This window comes from Amblyomma maculatum, chromosome 7 (genome assembly GCF_055883805.1).
Source record: "Amblyomma maculatum isolate TAMU_Amacu chromosome 7, ASM5588380v1, whole genome shotgun sequence".
Lineage (NCBI taxonomy): Eukaryota > Metazoa > Arthropoda > Arachnida > Ixodida > Ixodidae > Amblyomma > Amblyomma maculatum.
The window spans coordinates 30,843,601-30,868,006 of record NC_139350.1 but is presented as its reverse complement, the minus strand read 5'-3'; the positions used below and the strand labels follow the sequence as shown (position 1 = coordinate 30,868,006).

Genomic DNA, 24,406 nt, shown 5'->3' with positions numbered 1-24,406 from the left:
CTGATCATTTCAGTCAGCATTCTCTGACCAGTGAAAAGGCAGAAAATCATAGATATGTGAGCATTCTAAAACACAGTATATATAATCTATCTGCAGAAAAAAAAAGGACTATTCAGGAAGCTGCAAATGTCGCAACAAAAACGGATTCAGTTTTTCTGTTTAAGAAAGCCGATGTTTTTCTTCGAGCAATTCTAATTGAGATTAAAAAAAGTCACGTCAATATAATCTAGCATTACTGTGCACTCACAGTTCTGTTACAATGAATGGCAGGCCAACTTCTTAATTCAATTTGACTATTTTCTCACATTCGGTAAATATTTTGGCATCATATACAATACAATAGGATTATTTGTCATTTTACATGAAGAAGGAAGCCTGCGGAAAGGCTGCCAAAAGCCAGCTCGCAAGCTATGGCTGCAGGCTGTCTTCATTGGCAGTTCTCATTGAAAAATGATATGAACAGCCTCTTTCTCATGGCAAAAGAAAACAGAAATACAGTGCATGAAATAATACGAGGTGCATACATGACAAGAAAGACATTATATCCCTTAGCAACCACATATACACATCTGAATTGCACAAAGGAACCAGCTGAATCTTGGTACACACAAGCAAAATACGTAAGAAGCAATAATGTGTACAATATATTTTGTAGAGATAGCACAATGTCCTGAACGTGATATTTTCAAACTAGATATTTAGAGTGCCTAAACTGCTCAGTATGCATGGTAATTTGTTCTGCAGCATTTATAGATCGCATTTTTTTCTATTTGTTTCCCCTTCCATGGCACACAATGGGTCGTGTTGTAATACTTCACATTTCTTTCTAGTTTAGCAGTTTTCTGACTGAAGGTGTTTTATTTGGCTTCTTGTTTCAATTGTTTGCAGAGCCAGTATGCAATACCCGTAGCATATTGTGGCTGGAACAATGTATTCGGTGATCAATTCACGAGTGTGTGCGTGCATTGGAACATTTTCAACAGCTCTCAAAAGCTTTCATTCTAGAATGAGCTGCCTCCCAATACTGAATTTAGTAGTTCACGCCAATGCCAGGTAACAATAGTTAAGCCCAGATAAGAAAAAGCTATTGGACATCAACATAAAAATGCAGCAAGGATATACATAGCAATTTCGAGAAACTATGTCTACTATTTATGACAACTTTTTTGGAATGGAATCATTCCAAGATTCCCAGAATCTTAAAGCTAGGCACACTTTCTTATATAATTGAGAGCAGTAAAATTTAATTTTTTGCACTTATATTTTTGTTTTTAGTAAGAAACTGAGGTGCATTCATTTTCTAAGCATTTATCTTCAGGCGACTTTTCTGCATACATTCATCAAGCTTAATATTAGCCGTAGCTATTATCTGATCATTTGATTCTCCTGTAAAAAAAATAATTTGTGTCATCTGCATAATTTCTGAATATAAAGAATAGAGCAATGCAGTAGACATCATACACGTGCAAATCAAAAAGCAAGGGACCCAGGATGCCACTCTCCGGCATGCTGTGGGAAACATGAAGTGGGTCAGATAAGTAATCACTTATAGCTATAATTTTGATATGATGTTTTCGACAGGATTCAATATGGGCGATGGCGTTTCCACAAAAACAATAATGTTCCTGCTTCTTTATCAAAACTGCATGATACTCACAGTGGCGAAAGCTTTCGAGAAGTTGATGTAAAGAACCAAAAACCAAGCTTTCATTTTTCTGTCTGCTTAAGAAATGTTCTTTTTGTGTTAGAAGTTCTGTGCTAAACCCCTTATGGAAACTTAACTGGGAGTTGGCTAAAAAGGATGTTTTTTCTCCAAAAGTTGTCATTCATTTTAAAACAGCATTTCTTTTTGTCAAAAGCTTTGGATATGGGGCTATACTTTCCCATATTATTTTCGTCGCCTTTTTTATGCAGTACATTTACTCGAGCAACCTGCCTTCTAAACAAATATGGCCTGTTCAAACATACATTAAATATATGCACTAGACATGAGCAAGAAAGTGGACATGTTTGAACGGATTCATTTAAATAGTTGAAGTGTCTTTGGTACTATTACTCCTTGAATGTAAATTTATATTTTGATCTCCCTTTACCTGAATGGAGTGCAAAACACCAAACTAGTATTCCGAGATGTTTCGGAGTTCATCAAAAGCAGCAGTGACAATTTCCAGATTTTGCAAAGTGCAGACAATTTTCCTAGCATTTGCAGGTTTTACAGGTCATTAGGAACCATGCAACAAGTCACAATATGCTTAAGCAACAGTACATAAATTATTTTGTCAAAACTTGACTGATTACAGTCACACAGCAGATAATGTTAAATGGGGAGAGTATGGCAGGTTGTGGCAAGTAATTAGATGGCCACATGAGATTAGGACCCTTGCCGAGATAAGCTGGCCGGCTATAGCTGGCACAGAGCAGGGTAAAATGGCGGCCAGTAAAGGCACTTTTGTTTTTTAATGGACACAGGTCTGTTAATGATAATGATTTGTTATGATATCTGGTTATGGTGCCCGAGTACTGAACCCAAGGATGGGGAATTAATCTCAGCTACGATGGCAATTTTTCAATTGAGGTGAAAAGCAAGGCAACCATGTACTATGCAATGTCTCTGCATGGTTAAAAAACACCAGATTAAATTATCCAGAGGCCTCTGCTACAGGGTCTCTTGTAGTCCAAGTCACTTTGGGATGGTAGGCCCTCTAAAACAAACCATTCTATCTTGTGCCTCCAGCAACCGTTACTATTTTTTGTTGAATATTTTGTTTTGAGACTGATATTTAGCTAGCTTCAAGACACAGGTTGTTGTTCAGGGTGCATAAGTACGCACTGCCTTCATGTATCATGGCAACACATTTGCTCAATGAGGACCAAGGCAATGTGTTGTAGTGCCCAGTGCCTTCGGCTTGCACGAACTGAGCAGCACTGCCCCTACATAAAGCACTTATCATCTTGCTTGCTGACTCTGAATATTTCAATTTGGAGGAATATGGCCCTCTCACATTTGTAATTTCGATGTGCCTCCAGACAAACTGCAATAATCTCAATGAGGCGGCCAAAGGAACCTTGGATGTGGATAAATGAGTTCACTCGCCGAGATTTGTCAAGCTCAGCTGTGCACAACATCAAGGAGCCTATTGCCATTTTCCTGTAGTGTGTTCCGTCAGCTCTGTGCACAGCCTTGCCATAAAAAATTACACCGCCAGTTGCCACAAAGTGCTTTTTCATTCTATAGCCTTTCATTAACATTCGGAATAATTTTTCACCATCAGCATTTTGTGTTGTCACATGTTGCCACACAATTGGCAGAGCCTGTATCAAAGAAAACTTCTGAATAATTTGTCTTTCAGGGTACCTGGTGCCACTGACCATTCTGAGAAGCCTCCCGTTCATTGATTCGAATGGGAACATGGAATAGCCCCACAGTGGACCCCATTCTTTCACACTATCAACAATATGCAACAATAGATGGGAATTATATGTCATATTACTAATGTCATAGAGTTCCTGATATTCCTGACGGAAACTCAGCATACGAAGCTTCAAGTCCCTTAGAGCTTCGAGCGAGATACATTTCCTTAACATGTAATGCATCATGTCAACCAAGTTCATCCAATGCTTGAAGTTTCTTGCTGGTACGTTACCAGGGAGGACAAAAAGAGAATAAAAGAGTAGCCAGTTGCGCCAGTCAGCTGCTTTCCAATATTTGACTTCCTTGAGGGATCTTGGAAGCCTTGACAACTCCCACACAGGAGTTAAACCAAGCAAAATGTTATCAGCCTCTTCGAGGCAACTACGGAGACGAAAGCCTTGGCTCACTCCTGACTTCAGCCAAATAAGTGTTGTTGCTTTAGCCACACCAGAGCACACTGCATGCGCGTAGTCGACTACAAAGCCAGAACAAAAACTAAAATATGTTAGGAGAGTCAGTACACTTGTCGACTTTAAGCCACAGCTTACTGCTTTTTGCTTCGTTCTGGCTTTGTAGGCATTCACAGCAAATGAATCATGCGTGCGCAGCTTTGGCATGAATGATGGTGCAGGATAGACGCGCCAATGACCATTGCCTCGAGCGACCACCTCTCCAGGGAGCTCACACCAACTGCACCCATGTTTGCCATTGAATTGGATCATTCCCATCAATTCTGACCGAGCAACACTGTCAGCTGTGCATGGTCCAGGAAACGCATTTGTGACCTTTTCTACCTTTTCTACACCTTCACTGTTCTGTGTTCTGCCAACGTATTCCAGTTGAGGACAGTTCATTTATTTTCTTCACAAAGGGTGACAGGAATGTATTTATGGCAGGCTTGCCTGGGCCAAACCACAACCCTGCAAGAACGAGTTTCTGAACCCTGTCTTTAAAAGGCAGCTCATTAATTTCGGCAAGCAGGGGCCAAATTCCAATGCTACTACTTTCAAAAAGGGGGACACCATCTGTACTAAATGTTAGACTAATGTCGTCTGGTCCAAGAGGGAGTTTTCTGTATGCTATGCTGTTTGTTATGTCAGTGACATCATAGGAAGTGCGCTTTTTTCACTGGTTATCTGATTTTTTTCTCAGAATATCAGATATCTGAGACTCCAAATCTAGAATGAAAAAATATGATGACTTAACAGGTCAGCTAATTTATGCAGTGTATCACATTTTGTACATGCAGCCTCTGCCGTTTCCAAGACCCCGATATAATTGGAGCACCTGCTGCAGTAGAAATGCTTGGTTCGACTTGCATCAGTGTCATTGAAACACTTGAAGAATGTGTACTTCGTTGTAGGCGAAGAAGTGCCTTCTGGCAGATGTGATTCGATCAAAGTCAGCAGGCTCTCAGTAGCTGCTTTTGAGATATCATGCCGAAGGCTGTGCCCCATGATGAGAAGACGGCTTTCAGCAACTGTCACTCTTGACCCAGGATATAGAGGCTGATCCTGTGACAGAGACAGGAAACAAATATAAAACAAACTTGCACTTAGCAGCCAAATGCTATAGCCACTTATTTATAGCGGCAGGTTGACAGTAAATGTAAAGGTTACTATGGATGAGTCACACCTCAGTGTAACCGAAGTGGCAGTGCTGGGACAATGAGACACCGAGAAGGCGATACGGAAAAGCTGTCCATTGCAACCATGAATGCACATCAACATACCAAAAGTAGCATAATAAAACACTATTACTTGTGTACACTATTAAGATATGAGACATCTGGCCATAAGCACAGATCAAGCCGTCTCAGGCATGAACCATGCATTTGCTTAAAAGAACTAGGAAGTGGATTGCTGCTGAACTTCATTAGTGAGCAGAATGAATGGTTCTGAGCATTCGCACCAAGTGTGAGTCCTTGGAATGGCACTCTCTTCTTTTTAAAACCCATATTTTTTTAAATTCATGGGTCCAAATATTGGTCACCGTATAACAATGGTTTTGGGAACGGTTTTTAAATAAGGGGTGGGATCCCTCCCCTTGTACAGGAGAGGAAGGCAAATCTAGGGTCCAAATTATGCAATGATCACATCACAAAAAACATTTATAAATCTGTAAACTAGCCCCACTCCGATTGGTCTATGCTTTCGCCGGTGAGAATTGACAAATAGGAGTACGACAGATCAACTGTTTTGCCAGATCTGTGACTCGTTTGCGATGAGATAGTTGCATATTTTGGCCCAAGGAGGCGGCTTCCATGGATCTAATAAAAAAATCTAAATAAGCAGGAATAATTCACAGAAAAGAAAATGTCGAATAATGACTATGGAAAAAAGGAAATTACTAATAATGACTTGGCAAAACAAAAACAACTGATAAAAAATGACTTGGCAAAATAATAAAAAGCAAGGCAAACACTTATTTTTAAACGAAAGATATCCCATAATAATAAATGCCACCTATTTTTTTTTGTGTCTCGGCGTGTGAGAGTCGAGGGCGGAGAAGGTTATGTTTAATCCCCGATATCTCCCCCCCCCCCCCAGCTCAAAACTTCTTGCGGCTGGATAAGGAGTGATGGAGTGCCTATCTCTCGCCTTCATAATTTGAGTGTTTTTTAAAGTCGAAATTTTTTTCTAGGCTCATGGACCGACATACCGTGCGCGAGACTTGTGCGCGAGATCTGTGCATCAGATCTATGCGTTATGTGTCACTTAATTGTCAATTGTCCTGATGACGTCACCAGAAAAACAAAAATTCTGTCTCCACCGCGAATCGAAACACAATCCCTCGGATCCACAGCCGAGTGGTTTAACCATCTGCTGCGCCACGCCCGGGATCATGAAACGCACATCATAATTCTCCTTGTCTACCATAGGAAGATAGTAGCGACGACAATGATGCGGCAATTAGTGATAATGACGGTGCAATTAGTTGATAATGAGAACAAGCGTGTGACACCGTGTGCAGCAACGCTGCGGCTTTCGCATTTCTGCTGTGTAGATCCCACAGTGCTCTCGGATTATTTTTTTTTAATTTCCTTCCATAAATAATGCTTACCAGCTGGCTGTCTTCATCCGAGAGTGTACTTCTGTCCGGCCCATCTGAGTGATAATCTCTACCTCACTGTCGCTGGAGCTCTCCGAACTGTCCATGCTCGAGCCTTCCGAGCCGTGCCACCCATACAACTCGGAGTCCGCTTGTGAATCGTAGACTCCTGCAATGGGGTCGTCTACAACGGGATCGTCCACAAGGGAGCCTCCGGATTGAGACGTCGCCTTTTCTTCGGGGAATGGGAACCTGAAGGGACAGCCTTCTCCGCACCAGGGCTTGTCTCCAGCAGTTGCTCAGCGGCGCGCGGTTGGTTCGGATGTACTGAATGGCTGTCAGAAGTGGCCGCAGCTGCTGCTGTCTTCAAACGGTGTTTTGTGCGAATCGGCACTTCTACTTTGGAATCCCAGAGATACTGGTTGTATTTTCTTTTTGGCCCCATGGGGGGGGGGGGGGGGGGACAGTTTGGCGCTCGACAGCTCAAAGAGAAAATAACGCAATGCTTTTGCGGTGGCGCGCACAGCACACTGCATGCACAGAAAAAGGGCAGCAATAGAAAATATGCGAAATCATCCGATCACATAGAGCGAATGCTATGGTTCTGTCTTGTTGTACGAGTCATATACCAGTGATCTAAAATCTCATTACCAATCTTAAACGTTTTTTGATTTGACTAACTGTTCATGGTTCTGAATAGCGAGCATTGTAGGTAGGTTTAATTATACGTTATTTCAAAAATGAACTAAGAATGCATTTATTATGATGGTTACATACATGGCGAAAAGTTAAAAATGCTGGCACTATCATCATCGTCATCGTCATCACGTGCCATTTTTTTGCTTCTTCCTGCATTATTGTGCGACATTTTGTTTTTTATTGTTCTTGCTAGGTGCTTGCTATACCTGTCGAAATGTCCCACGTGTTAGTTAAGTGGTGAACCGAAGATAAATGGGACGTATATAGTGTCCGCGCACTTGTGGACACCGAACTAGGTGTACGGCTCCTCACGGAGGAGAACGTCGTAAGGCAGGTACGTGGCTCTGTAGTCGCCGTGCGGTGGAGGGATGGTGAGCCGCCAGCAGAAGCGGAGCTTCTGGATTTTGGTAAGTGATGAGAAACGTTAAGGAAGTCATTGCGCGAAGTAGTATTTGCTTTATGGTGTTGAAACTTTGCAGGCACTGAGAAAGCCTTGGAGAAGAGGAGGGCGCAGCTTGTCCGGGCTGCTGTTCCAAAGGCCACGGACAAAGCCCAAGCGCCTGCCGAGGTGAACTGTTGTACTCCTGTTCTTTGTAGTGCGCGCGCTGCTGTTTTTTTTTCAGCTATATTTGTCGGCATGCGTTATGGCAAGAGCTTCAATAAATTTGTTGTGGTAAACTTTCGGTAAAAGCATTGTAAGGGTAAGGGCCATTGTAAGGGCCATTTTTCCGGAGACGTTTCTTCCGGGAACATTTACTCCGGGGACATTTTTACCAGATACCTGCACGGTCGCATCGCATCGCTGATATCTCGCGGCGCGGGCTTGGTGCGAGTGTGACCAAAGTGACGCAAAGCTTCGCCCTCACTCTCGCGCGTGTGCTTACCATTCCTGACAATTTCTAGAGCAGCGTTCATCTACAGTGCTGCTGACGGACGGGACGAATAGAAACGTGTATTGCTGAGTGTCGAAAACATACCGCGGTTGCAATTAGCAGACCGCGCTGTGTGACACCTACTTAGGTATTTGGTGATGTACAGCCGTTCTCAAAAGTGTATAGTAGTAGTAGCAGCAGTAGAAAATGTTTAATAGCCAGGAAAATAAGACTCGAGAAAAAAACAGTAGTTGGTGTTTTCATTTCAAAACTCCACTGACTTTGGCTGCCGCTCTAGCGTGTGCAACGAGTGCGCACTGCACTTCAAGCTCCGAGCTAAGCAGAGAGGTCTCCCATTGCTCCTTCGTTTTATGTGTTTTGACCAAAAGTGTAGAGCACAGGGGTCTGCTTCTGAGCCGTGTAATGACGCTATTTTTGCATTAGCGGAAGTTCTTCCCATAAGCATGCGCAGGGTTCTGCATTAGGGGCAGCTACATTTCCCCATAGCCCCCCCCCTTCTTCCTCCAAAGTCCCTGCAGCTAAAACGCAGCACGAAGATGAGGATTTGTTAATTTGTTATCAAACGTTTATTTCGACGTGATGTATTTGAAACATAAAAAGAAGTGTGCGCTTAAAATTGAAAAAAAAGCTTCGCAATGGGCACAATTGAAAAGTATGCAGTGGTCCTCACAATAGTTCCTTGAGTCCTGGATTGGCTTTCCTCAGGTAAAGATAGCAAGTGAGCAGTTCTTGTAATGCAACATCATGGGCCGCCAGCCATTATTATAGGAAAAAAAATTGCATGGAAATAAACTTGCACGCTTACATCTGATGGTCCAGCGGAGTAAAAGTATGGGACAGACTTGGTGTCCCCCTGTGCGCACGCCTATGGTGCTTCCCATTAGAGAGGGTAGGACAAAAAAAATCTTGCCGTTAAGACATTTGGAACACAGAAAATGCCTTACAAGCCTCACGAAATGGCTCAGAGGCAGACCGGTTGGGCTCTCACTTTTGACAAAGACTATACATAAAGACATTTATTTTGGTACACAAGGTGCTCTGTGACATGAGTACCCTAATTCCAGGAAGATTAGACTTGCTGCTTGTTTGCTTTCAGTGAATCCAGCATGTCAACTTTGTAAACTTGGCAGATTTTAGAGCACTTGCAGGTTGTTTGGAGTCATTATGATGTCATTTGTACGTTTTTGTGTTTGGGTGTACACTACGCAGATCAAATGTGTCATGAGCAAAATAGAAGTTGCTGAAAAGGCATTCCATAAGCTGAATCTTTTTCACACTTTTAATTTATAGCTTTTGCCTTGAGCCTTTTTGTTTGTACTCATTCGCAGACCTAACGCGAAGCACTAGTTTTCAAAATGGCATTTTTAATGCACTATATTTTTCAATGCACACAGAAGATTTCACCTCCGGGTGCGACGTGCATGAAATTTTAAAGCATCATGTGCACAATGAAAGCATGAGAATTTCTTTGTTAAGAAATTTTGCCAAATTACCAGCTGCAGACCTTGACCCCAGCAACAATACTTTTTTTCTATGCTTTGTCAGGTAAGAAATTCATGTGATATAACAAACCAGATTATGCATTTCCAATCATCTCTACAATTGTCAGCATGCCTGTCTAGAGCATTGTGCTCTGGAATGAGAAATGTGAAATCTCTCGTTGACACACTGCAGTTGTTGGGCGAAATGGTATGTCTGCGTGGAATCGGGTGCATGCACTGTGGACAGTCATACCAACAGCTGCACAAAAGATACTTTGAGTTCTTATATGAAGCATATTTTTGCCTGAACCCTTTCTGTAATCATGGGTCTAGGGCCACAGCATCTGCCACTGCGGGGCCACAGCTAAGGTGGCAGCACTTGAAGAGAGAGTTAAATTCGAAGAGCGACAGCAAGCAGCAGAAAACAACTATGATGAGTTTGATGTCTCATATGTTGTGTAGGGTGCTTGCCCGTTGCTAATCATAAAGTATGCCATAGTAGTTAGGTACATCAACTGCAGTCAGCTATACGTAATACATGAGTGCAACAATTGCCGCTTTGATATTTAGAGCTGATATTCACCGCTGACAAATGCGTGGATTCCCAGGAATGTATGGTGCATTATGTGGCATGGTGTCATGTGCGCCTTGATACTGTGGTGGCGCAGGCAGAAAAAGAGTAGATTCTAGAAGCTATACGTGCAAACGTTGGCATGCATATTAAGGATACCAAGGATCATCATGTTACTGCAACTTGTTTTAAGTGAATTAACATCCTCCTGTGGCACTGGAGAACATGTGTACTCTCTAAGATCAGTTACATGTAATACAAATGCCCCAGTTAGTGTAGTTGCATACAATCTAAGAATGCAGCAGTGACTCTCGGAGGAGACCCTCCAGCCCTCGGCATAATTGCCGTGACATTGTTGGGTTTGGTTTTGTGGGGTTTAACGTCCCAAAGCGACTTGGGTCATGAAGGATAATGTTGGCCACCTGAGGGTCTTTAACAAACATTGACATTGCACAGCACACAGGCACCTTGTGATTTGCCTCATCAACACGCGTATGCCATGGCAGGGACTGAATCTGAGACTTCTGGCACAGCAACGAAGCGCCCTAACCACTGAGCACTGTGGTGGTGTCATGACATGATTAATCCTTTCCCGAAAGGCTTGCAATAATAAAATTGGTTGCCTCTGAATTAGATAAGGGTATTAGGGTGCATAGGGTGCATAGGGCAAATAAAGGCATCATAACTTTGTCTCTGCAGTCTCAATTGTCGCACCCTGTATACACATCATAAGTGCATTCCTAACACATACCCTGATGGTAGAGACCTTAAAATGATCACCACGAGAACTGGAAGAAAAAAAAAGAATTCAGTGTTCTTGTTTTGAGTGAGACCTTAAAATGATCACCACGAGAACTAGAAGAAAAAAAGAATTCAGTGTTCTTGTTTTGAGTGATTTTTGGCTTCCTTTATGTGTTACAATGAGCCCCTCATTCTCCTACCGATGTTTTCTCCTGTGTGCCTCTTGTATTCTCCTTCTGAGGTCTCCATGTCGATTATTGCTGGAATTCTTATGTACATAATTATTGAGCTATACTTATGCCCGAATTCACAAACTTACTTCGACTTGACCCTTCACTTTCTTGAGTGGAGAATGCAGTCACTTGTCCCCATAATGTTTGCTCAAGAAATCCCCCTCCACTCAAGGAAGTGTAAATGGCATCTTAGGACAAGATTAAGGCCGAAATTTGGCTCTGTAACTGCTTGCCGCTGCATGTAACAAGTGCGTTTTTTTATGTTGAATCTTTGAACAACATTTACAAAGAGAACTTTTTGGTGGGCTAGTTGCTAACTGATCACTTTAAATTTAAAGGCACCAAAACCACACGCACATGCACAAGAGAAGAAAAAACTGGACAGTGCGCCACTCACAACTGATTTATTGTGCAGAAAATACGTGCATTTCTACCTCTGCCGGCGCATGCGCAAGAAACACATTCAGCGTCATGCAGTATAAGCTAAGCAATGCTCAAGAAACGTTTTTTCTGTCTAATGAAGATGTATTCACATGTCGCTGATGCACAAAATGCCTTTTCTTCTGATGTAAAACTCTTCAATTAGTTCTCTGGCTATCTTATCACCACTCCTTGCAAGAATCCGCGCATCAGAAAAACACGGTTCACAAGTGCTGAAAGGCAGGATCTGATATGCTTCGGTAAATTGGGGCCCTCTTTATTTTGCTCTACATTTCGTTCATGTTCCCTGATTCGCTCATTAACATATCGCCCTGTGTGTCCCATGTAGGAACAACACGAGAGGGGAACTTCATAAACAACCACATTAGCACATTTTATGAATGGTTGCCCATGCCTGGTGCCACAACCTCTTCTTTTTTCTTTTTGGCCGTGCCGTATGTGCCCAAATTGGCTCACAACCTGAAGAAAGTTGCAAGTAGGCATGGGATGGTACTTGTCTTTTCGACCCCCAGAAAGTCGGAAGCCTTTGCCCTCGAATAGCAAAAAGAAAGGAAAAAGAAAAGGAAAGAGGCCGTGGTATCGGGCGTGGGCGACCATTCATGGAATGTGCTGAAGGGGTTGTTATTAAGTTCCCTCTTTTGCGGTTGTTTCTACATGGGACAAACAGGGCGATGTGTTAATGAGTGAATCCGGGAACATGAACGAAATGTGGAGCAAAATAAACAGGGCCCCAATTTACCGAAGCGTGTCAGATCCTGGCCTCCAGGCACTTATGAACAGTGTTTTTGTGATGTACGGATTCTTGCAAGGAGTGGTAATACGATAGCCAGAGAACTAATTGAAGCGTTTTATATAGGAACAAAAGGCAATTTGTGCATCAGCGACACGTCGATAAATCTGTATAAGGCAGAGAAAACGTTTCTTCAGCATTGCTATCTTACACTACATGATGCTGAATGTGTTTTCTGTACAGTAAATCAGTTCTGAGTGGCGTACTGTCCTGTTTTTCTTCTCGTGTGTGTGAGTGGGTTTGGATTTTTTTAATTATGTCCGTCTTTCTGACAACCGGATGGTGTGGATGAGGGAGTGTAGTAGGAGCGGTACCTGGGATACATGCAGGTAGCATAATGTGGTGCTGTGCGCTCATCCTCATATGTATTTCTACATTTGTGTATATGTGTATGGAGTTGCCGGTGGAAAGAGTTCAGAGGAGTGTGCATAAGCTTGAAATCTCACTTCCCATTGTTGATAGCACATCTTTACTTAACTGATTTATATGCACAGAATAGGCAAGCTACACTCGCTTGTTCCTGATGATCTTTGCACTTGAGACTCAGTAGATACACATTGAACTCAAACTGGTTCATACCACTTGTTAAAACTGTGCAGATAGGTAGACAAGCTGGAGACAGATGAGTGCCTTTACTAGGGAAAAGTTTATTCCGCATGCTCAAGATGGGAAGCTATTTGAAGAGATTATATGGGAGATTTTTTTGCACAAACTGATCCATCATTCCTTTTTATGCTGAGGGACGATGTACAAAGTACTGTATACGGAGAGCAGTGCGTGCGAAGCAATTGATCAGCGAGCGCAGCTCGAGTAGGTGCCATACCTACATGTTTCTTGCTTTTTGCAAGATTTTCCACTTTTCATTTACAATGCCATTGTTCAGGTTACCAAGTCGAGGTTCTGAAATGAAGCAGTGCTGAGCAAATTACTATTGAGGGTGAAGGGGGGTAATACTTCTGACCAGAAGAAGACAAGTCCACTAGTCGAAACGTTGGCTCGACCTGCGAACTGAGGCGTATCTTATTTACCCTTGTTCAGTGCTTCTTCATTCTGTGTCACCAGCCACTTAAGATCTTTGCAGCCTGTCAAAGCTGCCCATACCGCAGTGGCCCATCTGTTGCAGCTAAGAAAGGAGGGCTAAAAGTGAAGAAAAGCCTGAAGTGCAGTGAAGAACCATAGCACAGGATTGCTGGTCATCAGAAATAGGGGGAAAATTACAAAAAAAAACTAGTCATGACGTAGGTTCTATGTCGCGCTTGTTGCCACTTTGACCCTCTGCGTCTGATGTGCAAAGATTGAGTCTCTGACACAGGCATTGACAATTGGTCTGAAATTTGTGATCCTTTTCTATGCATTCAGAAGGCTTGCATGCTTTTTCATAGCACATTGCAGCAGATGCATCATAACCACGTATTTCACTCTCCCGGCGCTTGCAGTTTTCAAAAAATGTGGGAGCAGTAGTTGTAATCATGCTCCATGCCGACCGCGAGTATCCCTTCCAAAGGTCAGTTCAGTTCAGTCGTTGAGTCGTGTCCGACTCTTCGTGACTCTATGGACCATGTCACGCCATGCCACGCTTTCAGGTCTTCCAAAGGTAGCAGTGCTATTATTACGAGATTTCCAAGGGAATTTTAGTTTTTCCAGGAGCAATTTGAATGAAGTTGTGCTTTTGAAATGAAAAACAGTCCTCAGATGCTACTTGAAGTAGCATGGAGTAGAAAATGGCAAGAGCTATGTTTGACAGATTCCAGACGCAAGCCAGTAATTGTGAATAAAAATGTGTCTGGCACTCGAGTTTTTTTATTGAGCATGAGTCCAGACACATATTTGACAGCCAAAGGTAAATTGCCTCCTGTGTGTTTGCTGTTTATATACGCCAAATTTTTACTTTTCTTGTCAGTGCTTTGCTTTCACATCTATAAAAATCGTGGCTGGTCAATGTCACCTTGATGCGTTTCCTTGCTTCAAGCATCGCCTCTAAAAGTGGTTCTACTCATACCTTTGCAGTGTTATCATTTCTAGCCTATGACCGCATTTCACAAGTCCCTCTGCTGTTACTGTGTACCACAGTGGAGTCCTTCAGATGAAAACTTATTTATGTTCAACGAACTACGAGCCAGATTAAACCCTAAGGGTACTGAGTGATTTAGATGTGTAACTATGGCATTTGTTGTGCTTGTTTCTTTTTTATGCAGGTTGACATTGGGAATGGCGTAAAAGTTGAAACGTCTACGATCGACCGCCTTGTTGTTCATAGCCAAGGGCTTCCGACAAAGTTTGCCAGAAGACTGCTGAGGCAGGTGTTTACAGAGGAAGAGATGAAAGGAAAATCCTTGTTTGTGAAGGGCAGCAACGCCCATAAAGATGGCACACATAAGGACCCTTTGAACCCTGTGCGGCTCAACGCTGTGCTAGGTATGCATTTGGGGGGCCTTTGTCATTTCTGACTTTTGCTTTTTCTTCCGGAGCTCTACGGAGGACATGTTGTGCATTGGTTAATGTATTAGTTCCCTATTGCAAGAACCAGCGTCTTCCAGTACGAAACCAGTAAGATTTTCGCGTTGGTTTTGCACTGGATCTGCTGGGCACACTGGAGGTCTGCAATAATCACTGGAGCAGTGACGGGAAGACACTGGTTGCACTGGTACGATGGGAGCGAAAACGCTGAGATTAGCTTTTTGACACTGGGTATGTCGCTGGCATCCGTGATGCACTGGGAGAATCTCTTTATGTGTGCTGGGGCCGCACTGGTCCTACCCACTGTAATTGGTGCGGCCCGCGGCGTCGACCAGTTAGCATCCCTCAGGGGCCAACATGGGAACAGCGTACTCGCAATCGACCATCGGGGCGCATATGAAAAATATGGTTCAAGTAAGCACTTTTTGCTGCGAAGTCGTTGCGCACCTGTAAGAAAACAAAGGCAGTATTTTTTTCTAGAGTTTCCATGTTTCAATAGGTCGTTTCGAGAGAGACTACGATCGTCGCTCCTCTGATATCTCATGACACACTGACGGTTAACATACAGCTAAAACTGGAATTGAATAATGTAAGCTACCATGCATAACAAACTTCACAGCTGACCTTAAGGGCACTCCAACACAATGATTACTGCCAAAATGTTCAATAGGGGCTCAATCGCAGGCAAGCATAGCCTGCACCGCGGGCCAGTATAAACAGCAGAAAAAAAAAATAAAACAAGGAAGAAAGTAGTTTACCAAACGATGGGCCCATGGGAGAAAAAGCAACATACAGCGCTTGTAATGCATAATATTTTGCGTGTTTCTCAAGCTTTTCCGCTCCTTCTTGCTCTGTGTATAGAGCACCGTGCCCTCGGTCATCGCAATGCTTCCCGAAATGTTTACATACAAGTAATTTTAGTTACATGCTAAATACTGTCGTCGCTGCTGCACTTGCCGGTATTGAAGCTTGGTCGCACTTTTTTCCTTGAAGGTTTCTGCTACAGCTCCGTGTTCACTGAAAATTACGCCCACGGTAGCAGAGCAGCTCTGAAGAGTCGGCGCTGGTAAATTTGCCAGTGATATCAAACTCCACATTTTAAAATGATTCCAGTGCACAAAATAATGCGCATAGGCGTCCAGAACATTAGTTGCTAGTCGTGAGAGTAGGCAGCAAGCTCCAATTATCAAGAAGTTGTAATTGTTAGAGCGGCAGCAATGGGCCTGTAGACTGCAAAACAGGAAGTCCCAACCTTATAAATGCTGTCATGACATCAAATGCAAAAATATTTCAAAGATTTCCAGTTCTTGGCATGGCCGAGTTGTTAGCGTAGTGAGCTAGATTAAGAGGTGTCGAGTTATAAACGCGCTAGGCGCTGCTCTTTTTTTTGCTTTTTAAGCTTTTTTTAATGCACTTGAGGTGCTTCGTTACTTTTTAGCTTTTAATTCTGGCCTTTTTTTCTCCGGGCGACCAGTGCCGCCAGTGCGGAGCGTGCCATTATGCCGCGTCCCAGTGCGCCCAGTCTTCAGCGTCATACTGGGCCCATAATTATGTATGGCGCTGGGGCACTGGGACCCAGTGGCACTGGTTTTTGCAATAGGGTTGCGACTCCTGCAGGCATATATAACTCCACAAATTGAGTCGTCCTTGTTCTCAAAGCTAGGTCTGCAGTGCAAACAATAAATGCATGCATTGAATGTGTTCTTGCATTAAATTAATTTTTAGTGTCCATTGTTTAGTGCATTTACTTCTTTTTTAGGTATTGTGTAGCGACTGTGTATTCGTGTATATTACCTCTCTTTAGCAGTGTGTTGCTGGTATTTAGTGCTTGTGAAGTTTGGTAGTGTTGAAGTCATCTTTGCATGGCTGCAGTTTTGATTATTGAATCACTTTTACAAACCTCTCACCCCTTTCATAGTGTTCACTGCTTTGTGCAGAGATCTATGATAATATGATGATGTTTGTGAATTGAATCGATGCGGCATAATTTTTTTTTTGCTACAACCCAAGCGGCAAACTTTTTTTTTTCTTGCAGGCTACACCTGCAGCCGATTCCCGACGGCAACAATGATACAGCTGAAGAACAGCCTGTCGTCGATGTTAAGTCGTGAAATTAAATAGAGGGCGCATACTATGTGTGGGTTCATCTCTGCCAGCCAGCTTTTGTTTTAAAGCATTTATTATACATTTAAAAAACAACATATGGGTATTTATATTTTCCATGTTTGTTTGCAGCGACCAAAACATCGGTAGCCACTTTACACAACCCAAACAGTTAAACGTCCTGCTGCACTGGCAGTGTTTACAGGGACCAAAATAGCCGTACAATACATCATGATGGCAACTGGTGAGCATCAAGGATCCAAATGCATAAGCTCCGTCATGACACAAAGCACACAACCTGCCATCAGAAAAGCATGCATTAGGAACACACTAGACTCACGGTGGCCAATACGGTTTTGAATGCCATTAGGAATGCATGAGGAAAGCTCACACGACAGTCAAGAGACATACAAATGAGTTTAATGTATAAAGTCACCGGAGTTTCTAAAGACACACAGTGCATATTTTCTTAATAGATTGGCTATAGCGCGGCAGAACTTTCTGGGGATATCCAGTTACCGTTGTCAGATGGGAAGGGGACGTGACATCCTACCGTGCCGTGCCCCGGTGTCACACATAACTTATCGACGCATCATCATCCGTTCAACGCCTCCGGCCACCCCCCCTCCCCCACGCGCCAATGGAGAGCTGGGGCAGCTATTTTGTTCGAGGTGAGAGCCCTGGGGGCCGTCGAAAGATGCTTCTACAAATGCAGGTTTGCATCGAAAACGAATAAGGCCTACCACGCCATCGTGGCATTGAGCCAACGAGGCGTTGAACCTTCATGCCCACATAACAGGTGTCACCTAGGGCGACTATTTCATGTGATGGAGTAATATCCAAACCAAGTAATTTACCAGTAACCGAAAAAATCACAGACGGCCGACACCATATCTCCGAGAACATCAACTCTCCAAAGATGCGATGTTCCTTGTGCAAGCGGAACCATACTCTTTCCATACCTTTGCAGTTACTTCATAGAGGCCCGGAACCCTATTTCAGTAGGCAATCGAACAGCGTGCCAGCCGCTTGGTACGTACTTAAAGAGCCGGAGGACGAATTGGTTTATGGCTTCGTATGGCAACTGATTCAGACATCGCGGTCTGATACGGTATACCCGGGAGCTGGAGGAGGTTAGCTGCATGACGGAGAAGCGCTTCGGGAAGAAGCGAATGGGAAAACATGTTCACAGTGTACTCTCTACCACCACAGCATAAACAATTTCGTCACAAGCTGGCCCGTGTGAACGCCGGAGACTTAACGTGGAGGACTCTCTTGATGAAGCGATACATAAATGACCCTCTATTTGCTTCAAAAGTGTCATTTGTCATGTACCACCAACTGGGCCTAACATTAACCAGATCATACTGGCGGAGGTGGGGAGGATGATTTAGTGAGGAGCCTAACCAATTTCTTAAGGGCAATCGAAACGACATCAATGTCCTCCTCTGCCTTACGTAAATGCTGAAGGCCAGTGGCTGCCTGGGCATAAAAGGGCGATGGAGAGTCCGACCATCCAACCCAGAGAATACGTGCTCTCGGCAAAGGGTGGAGATGAGTACTCAGAAAATGCGAAGTGAGGCTTCGAGTAAGAGGCATGGCAGCAACTGCCTGCCGACGTTGCTTATTACGCGAAATTGTGCCGTGAGTGCCACCGACGCAAGACGCCGCCGATCAGACCGGCTGGGCTACGGAAACCGACACCGCCTCCAACCCTGCCCTTTCAACAAATTGGGATGGATCTCCTCGGCCCATTTCTATCTTCATCAACTGGTAACAAGTGAATAATAGTGGCCAACGACAGCACTGTCCAATGGTACTGTGGCAGAAGTCGCTAAGTGTTTGCCGAAACAATTATCTTGCGACACGGCGCTTCAGAAGTGCTCATCACGGACAGGGCAACGGCATTTACGGTAAAGTAGACGCAAGAGATCCTGGAATACGGTCATACAAGCCATCGACGAAGTACTCTACTCATCCTAAAAAAATGGACAAACGGAGCGTCTCAACAAAACGATTGCGGACATGATTGCAATGTACGTTGACGACGAACACACTGCATGGGACGCCATTCTACCCTACGTCATCATCGCTTTTAACACCGCCGTCCAAGAGACAACCAAGTCGACCCCGTTCAGTCTTGTGCACGGCAGGGAGCCCACGACGACGCTCGACGCAATGCTGCCCCGCGCATAACCGACGAGGAGAACCTGGACGTCCCCGCCCGCCTTGAACGTGCAAAGAAAGCCCGAAGACTCGCCCGAATGCGCACGAAAGATTAGCAACGAACCGACGGATGAAGTTACAACGTACGACAACGCGATGCTGAGTACAAGCCGAGAGATCAAGCCTGGGTTTGGACGCCTATTCGCCGCCTCGGACTGAGCGAAAAGCTTTTGCGCCGATACTTCGGCCCATACAAGGTGCTTCGCCGACTAAGGCAACTGAACTACGAGGTCGTTACCGACGGTGCTACAGCATCTAGCGGCACCGAGCGCACCCAGAATTTGTGCATGTTGTGCGCCTTAATCCATATTACGTGCGCTAAAGGCTATTCATGTTTGCTTCGCAATGTTTATGCTAATTCATGCCTGTTTATTTTGAAACATTTAGGATATGTTTTTTTTTAATCGGGGAGTAATACTGCGAACCATTCAAAACATTATTTCTTCTTTTGTCTATATCCGCCGGCATGCGCCCTTATAACTGCGATTCTAGCGCACGCATATATTATGTAACTTTGTTTTGTTCATTTGTTTTGTCGCGAGAAGTAACCTTATCATTGTATTTGTCGCAAAAGATACGCCGAGATATAACTCGATGATTCCAACCATTCGCGTGCGTTTCTAAATGCTCCAGTGCAAGCTATTTCCCCTTTGTAATTTTATCTCGAACTTTGTTCGCAGCCTTTAAAACGAGCGCTGACGTGCGAAACGGGGATTCGTGGATCGACGACCGCCGAGCAAATTTGTTACTATTGCCGCAGCCGATTACTTAGTTATTTTCCGGGTGCAAGTCAGCCCAAATAAAGAATTTGGTCCAGTGAATTTGAAACCTCCTCCTTTGTCGCCAACGGCATTGTCACAACTACCCTAAAATATGGCCACGTCATCTCCAAGGCTGGCCTTCTCCCTGGCCCCGCAAAACTTCGTGCCGCTGCTGAGTTTTCTAAAACATACACGCTGAAAGAACTACGTGGCGTCGAGGGCTTATTCTCATATTTCCGGCGCCCTGCGTCAATCATCGCCCCTATATCTACACTAATCGATACTATCGCCACTGTCTTGTCGCAGAAACTGGCAAGCGGAAAAGCCTCCACCACACTACGCTTCCTTCTCATGTCATCGCTTCATTCTAAGCGATTTCGACCCCTCCCCCCCCCCGACCGAAATCCACACTGACATCGGTGGAGTCGGTCTGGGTGCTGTACGCACCCAGCGGAAACCGAAATGCGACGAATACGTGGTTGCTTAAGTGAGTCGCGCACTGAGACCGAGTCTAACTATTCAGCGACCGAAAAATAACGCTTGGCCATCATCTGGGCGTTTGGAAAACTTCTGCCCTACGTATGTGGTCACCCGTTTTACATCGTGACCGACCACTAAGCCCTATGCTGGCTATTATCTTTGAAGGACCCGTCTAGCCGCCTTGCTCATTTTGCGCTCAGCCTGCAGGAGTACAGCGTTAATGTCGGTTACTGCTCTGGCCGGAAGTATTCTGATGCTGACGCCATTTCCCGTTCGCTTATTGAGAGTGAGCCGATTGGACTACTTGTCGCAGCCTTCGATTCTTCTTCCCTTCACATCTCTAAGCTTTCTGAACAAACATAAGATCATTTGATTTGCCTATCTCATCGCTCCTCTATCTGGTTCCTGCCATTCCGCTTCTCGAGTTCTGCAACGGCAAGCTCATCGTTCTGCCATTCGGAATGTCCTGGTCTGCCGTCGCAACTACCTGATTGAAGGGCGGAAATAGCTCCTCGTTATTCCTCGGCACATGCGCTCAGAAATATGTGCCACTTTTTACGACAACCCGAAGTGGGCACGTACTGGTGTATTGAAAACATACGCCTGGTTGCATCTTTGGTATTACTGGCGAGGCATGCAGCACTTTGTGCGCCCCTACGTACGCTCTTGCTCAGCCTGCCAGGGCTGGAAGGCACAACCTCGCCTTACGACACCGACTCTGCAACCTCTCTCGAGCCTTTCTCGCCCATTTGACCGCGTTGGGATTTATCTTACGGCCCCCTGCCGACAACTCCGGCGAGGCATCGTTATGTCACCGCAGCCATGGATTATTTCAGTCGGTATTTAGCATCCGCCTCTGCTGGTTATGTTACGACCCTCCGTCACCTAACCCTTCGCATACGGCGCCTTAAGAGCTGCTGAGCGACCGGCACTGTGTATTTCCCTTTCCGAGGTCATCGAAGTAGTTTTAAGGAGTGCCGCGTATTCATTGTACAGATTCGCCATACCACCGTCAGACGAACGGATTAGTTGAACGCTTTAATCGTACCCTGTCTGATACGCTTGCTAGGTATCCAGACCACCACCATTCTAATTGGGACAAAGTTCTTCCTGTCTTGACCTACCCTTACAATACCGCTGCTGAAGCTACCACAGGCTTCTCCCCCTTCTTTTTTCACTACGGATGAAATGTCCCTACCTGCCCCATTGACACGATCCTCCGCTACCACCTTGACCTGTCAGAATCGACGCCATTTTCCCAGGCTTTTAAGTATGCCGAAGAATGGCGCCACGTGTGACGTGCATCGACCACGGAGGCACAACCAGGACAGCAAGTCAGCCGCGAAAGCTTCATTACAGCTTCTTCCTACCCACCATACTGCCTAGTAGGGCTCGCAGTCACATCTTCCACGCTCCGCCTGTCCACGAAATTTCTTCCCCGGTATAGTGGTTCCTACCACATCATTCAGTAGACTTCCCCCGCCAATTACCTCATCGAACCAGTCGCCTCCTTATCGGATATGTGTCGCCGTGACCGCGAAACCTTGCGCGTTGACCGTTTGAATGCTATTATGGCCACAACGTTAACTGTTCGCCTTCAGCTGCCCGGATGCTTCATCCTTCCCCGTAGGGTGATTGAAGTAATGCCCACTAGCACGAACCTCGTGCAAGGCTTTGGAGACGACGAAGCGGAGCTGTGTTCCTAGTCGCGAGACCTGGCTGTTGAACCGCTGCTCTATCTCTCTCGACGCCCTCATGTCGTTGCATGTAACACCTCCTCTCCGGTGCATTGGGGTGTGAAACAGGAACTGCACAGATTCCTAACAACAGAACAAAAAAATAAACACCACATGTCAGGTGTTCTCTCAAACACGCATCCCTCACAAGGACAACTCTTCCATGTTTGAAGATTTTCTGATAGAAAAACCTTCGTGCGATTACTTAAGCTTTGAGAGTCACTCTACTGAATGACGTCTCGAGAACCGATGCCGTGCATACGATGAGCGGGGTCCGTGGCGCCGCGCTGTTTCTCGTGAAAGTGTTAGTTCACGCGGCGATTCTTTGAGGCAGAGTCAACATGTCATCTTTAACTTTTATCGGAACCAGAGTAACGGTGTTGGCGGGATGTTGTGGCAGCACTGAAGTTTATCGGAAGGGAGACCACCGTGAATGAACTACGCCTTCTCGACACCATTTCTAGCTATCTTATACTTCTTTCCCGGTTCAATAAAGGATTATCTGCTTTCGCGAGAAACATATGTATTGGATTTACTGAACACTACTGTCGAAATTTTGAGGGACGTTTTCGCTCACATGAAAGCAAAGAACGTATCGACTTCTTGCGCCATGAATTTATGCTGTGTTGGTGAACGCAAGACAAAACGGAAGTTCGAATCACATTTGTGAGAATAGTTTCCACCCTTTTTAAAAACAAGTGTAACTTTCATGCAAATTATTTACTGCGTTATGTCGCTGCGTTTCCTTTTGGGCGCCTCGGCGGCTGCGGTTTGATGGAGGCGATGGAGCGTGTGCTGTGCGATGTCAGCGCACGTTAAAGATCCCCAGGTGGTCGAAATTACTCCGTAGCCCTCCACTACGGCCCCCCTTTCTCTCTATCCACTTTCACTCCTACCTTCATCCTTTCCCTTACGGCGCGGTTCAGGTGTCCACAGAGCAAGTGTGACAGATACTGCGCCTTTCCCTTCCTATGAACCAACCATGGTTGCAATCTGCGGTGACAGTCAAACGAGGTATTGAGAAAACTGAGACCGGCGCACCCGACAGCATGCGAGGTATTCTTCGCTGGATACGCACTAAATTGCTCCTGTTCTTCTGCACATGCTAAAGGACTACGAAAATCTAAGTTCTTTTTTTTTCAGGCAAGCATGAACGAAAGAAGATGCAGCATGGTTTTAACGCGACGCCTGAACAGCATGCAAACAATCAGATATCTCTGTTTTAGCTCAAACCGTTTATTGAACTCCGTGTTCTAATGACCAATTCGTATCCGGCCCGTACCTAGACAGGTGATTTTGCGCCCCCTCCTGATCATCACATTCATCCTTATCAGAGCTACTGATATCAGTTACCTGCAATTAGTTACATATTTCAGGACGTTTTCTTAATTTTATCACCGGTAATCAGTCAAAAAGGCAAGAGGGCCGCAGCGTCCGTGACAAAAGCATTGCGTGAAATTTCGGCCCCACGACGGTGCACATGGCTACCTGCGTGCTGCGCTGCACGTCGTTCTTGTTGTAGTCGGTGCCATATTTATGAATACGTCTTACGTTAACTCGTGCCAGAGCTGATGCATTGCAAAATAAAATGTTTTCTTGATTTTCAACCTTTCTTGGTGGCAGTTGTGTTTTAAATATAATCGAAAAAAAATATTTCAAATATAGTACATATTAGACAAAAACAATACGTCCATACTGGATACTCTGCACTGAACTCGAGGGAATGTTTTGGTCTCCTGGTTTCGTCATAATAGTTATGCGGTTTAACCTGCGCTCGGAAGCGCTTCTGCGCAGTATTTTGAATGCATCTGTTATCATGAAGAAAAATGTCCCAGAGTCGCTCCGGCCAACTACTGGCCTGATAATTGGTCCTGCCGTGCTATGAATCCTCACCAGAAGCTAAGTTTGATCTTCCCAAGAAATATACTAGAGACTATTTTTGCAGATTTGCAGAGGCCTTACCTGCAGCCATTTTTCACAGAGCCAGTAAAGAAAGGGCACCACATCTTAGAGCACGCAGAAACTGACATCAAGCATAGCATAACTACATACGGGTGCGCACGATGTTCCTGCGGCATGTACCACCGCCCTATTTTATCGCGCTTACACTGAGACAGCATGCAGATTAGCGGCTGATGTATTCACCAGATAACATTATACAATCAGCATTAACTACGTTTAAAACCAACGCCTGTATTACAACCTGTATTAATATTTCGAGCAAGCCGCTCCTCTCCAATAAACGACCCCGCCGCGATGGCGCAGTTGCTAGGGAGCTCGAGTTCTCCACCCAAGGATGGGAGATCGAATCCTGGCCTTGGCTTCCGCTTT

General features: G+C 44.7%; 1 protein-coding gene across 1 annotated transcript; it reads left to right on the top strand.

Annotated features, from left to right (window-relative positions):
- Positions 1-14,501: 14,501 nt before the first annotated feature.
- Positions 14,502-16,890, top strand: LOC146182888 (uncharacterized). Its single transcript, XM_084608663.1, has 2 exons — positions 14,502-14,727; positions 16,805-16,890. Exons 1-2 carry the CDS (start codon positions 14,502-14,504, stop codon positions 16,888-16,890), a joined length of 312 nt encoding a protein of 103 aa, XP_084464789.1.
- Positions 16,891-24,406: the final 7,516 nt, after the last annotated feature.

Bases quoted from the DNA above. Each gene is read 5' to 3' on its own strand.
- LOC146182888 (XM_084608663.1), top strand. From the start codon at position 14,502: ATGCAGGTTGACATTGGGAATGGCGTAAAAGTTGAAACGTCTACGATC. The intron at 14,728-16,804 runs GTATGCATTTGG...TTTTTCTTGCAG, and splicing joins GCGGCTCAACGCTGTGCTAG to GCTACACCTGCAGCCGATTC.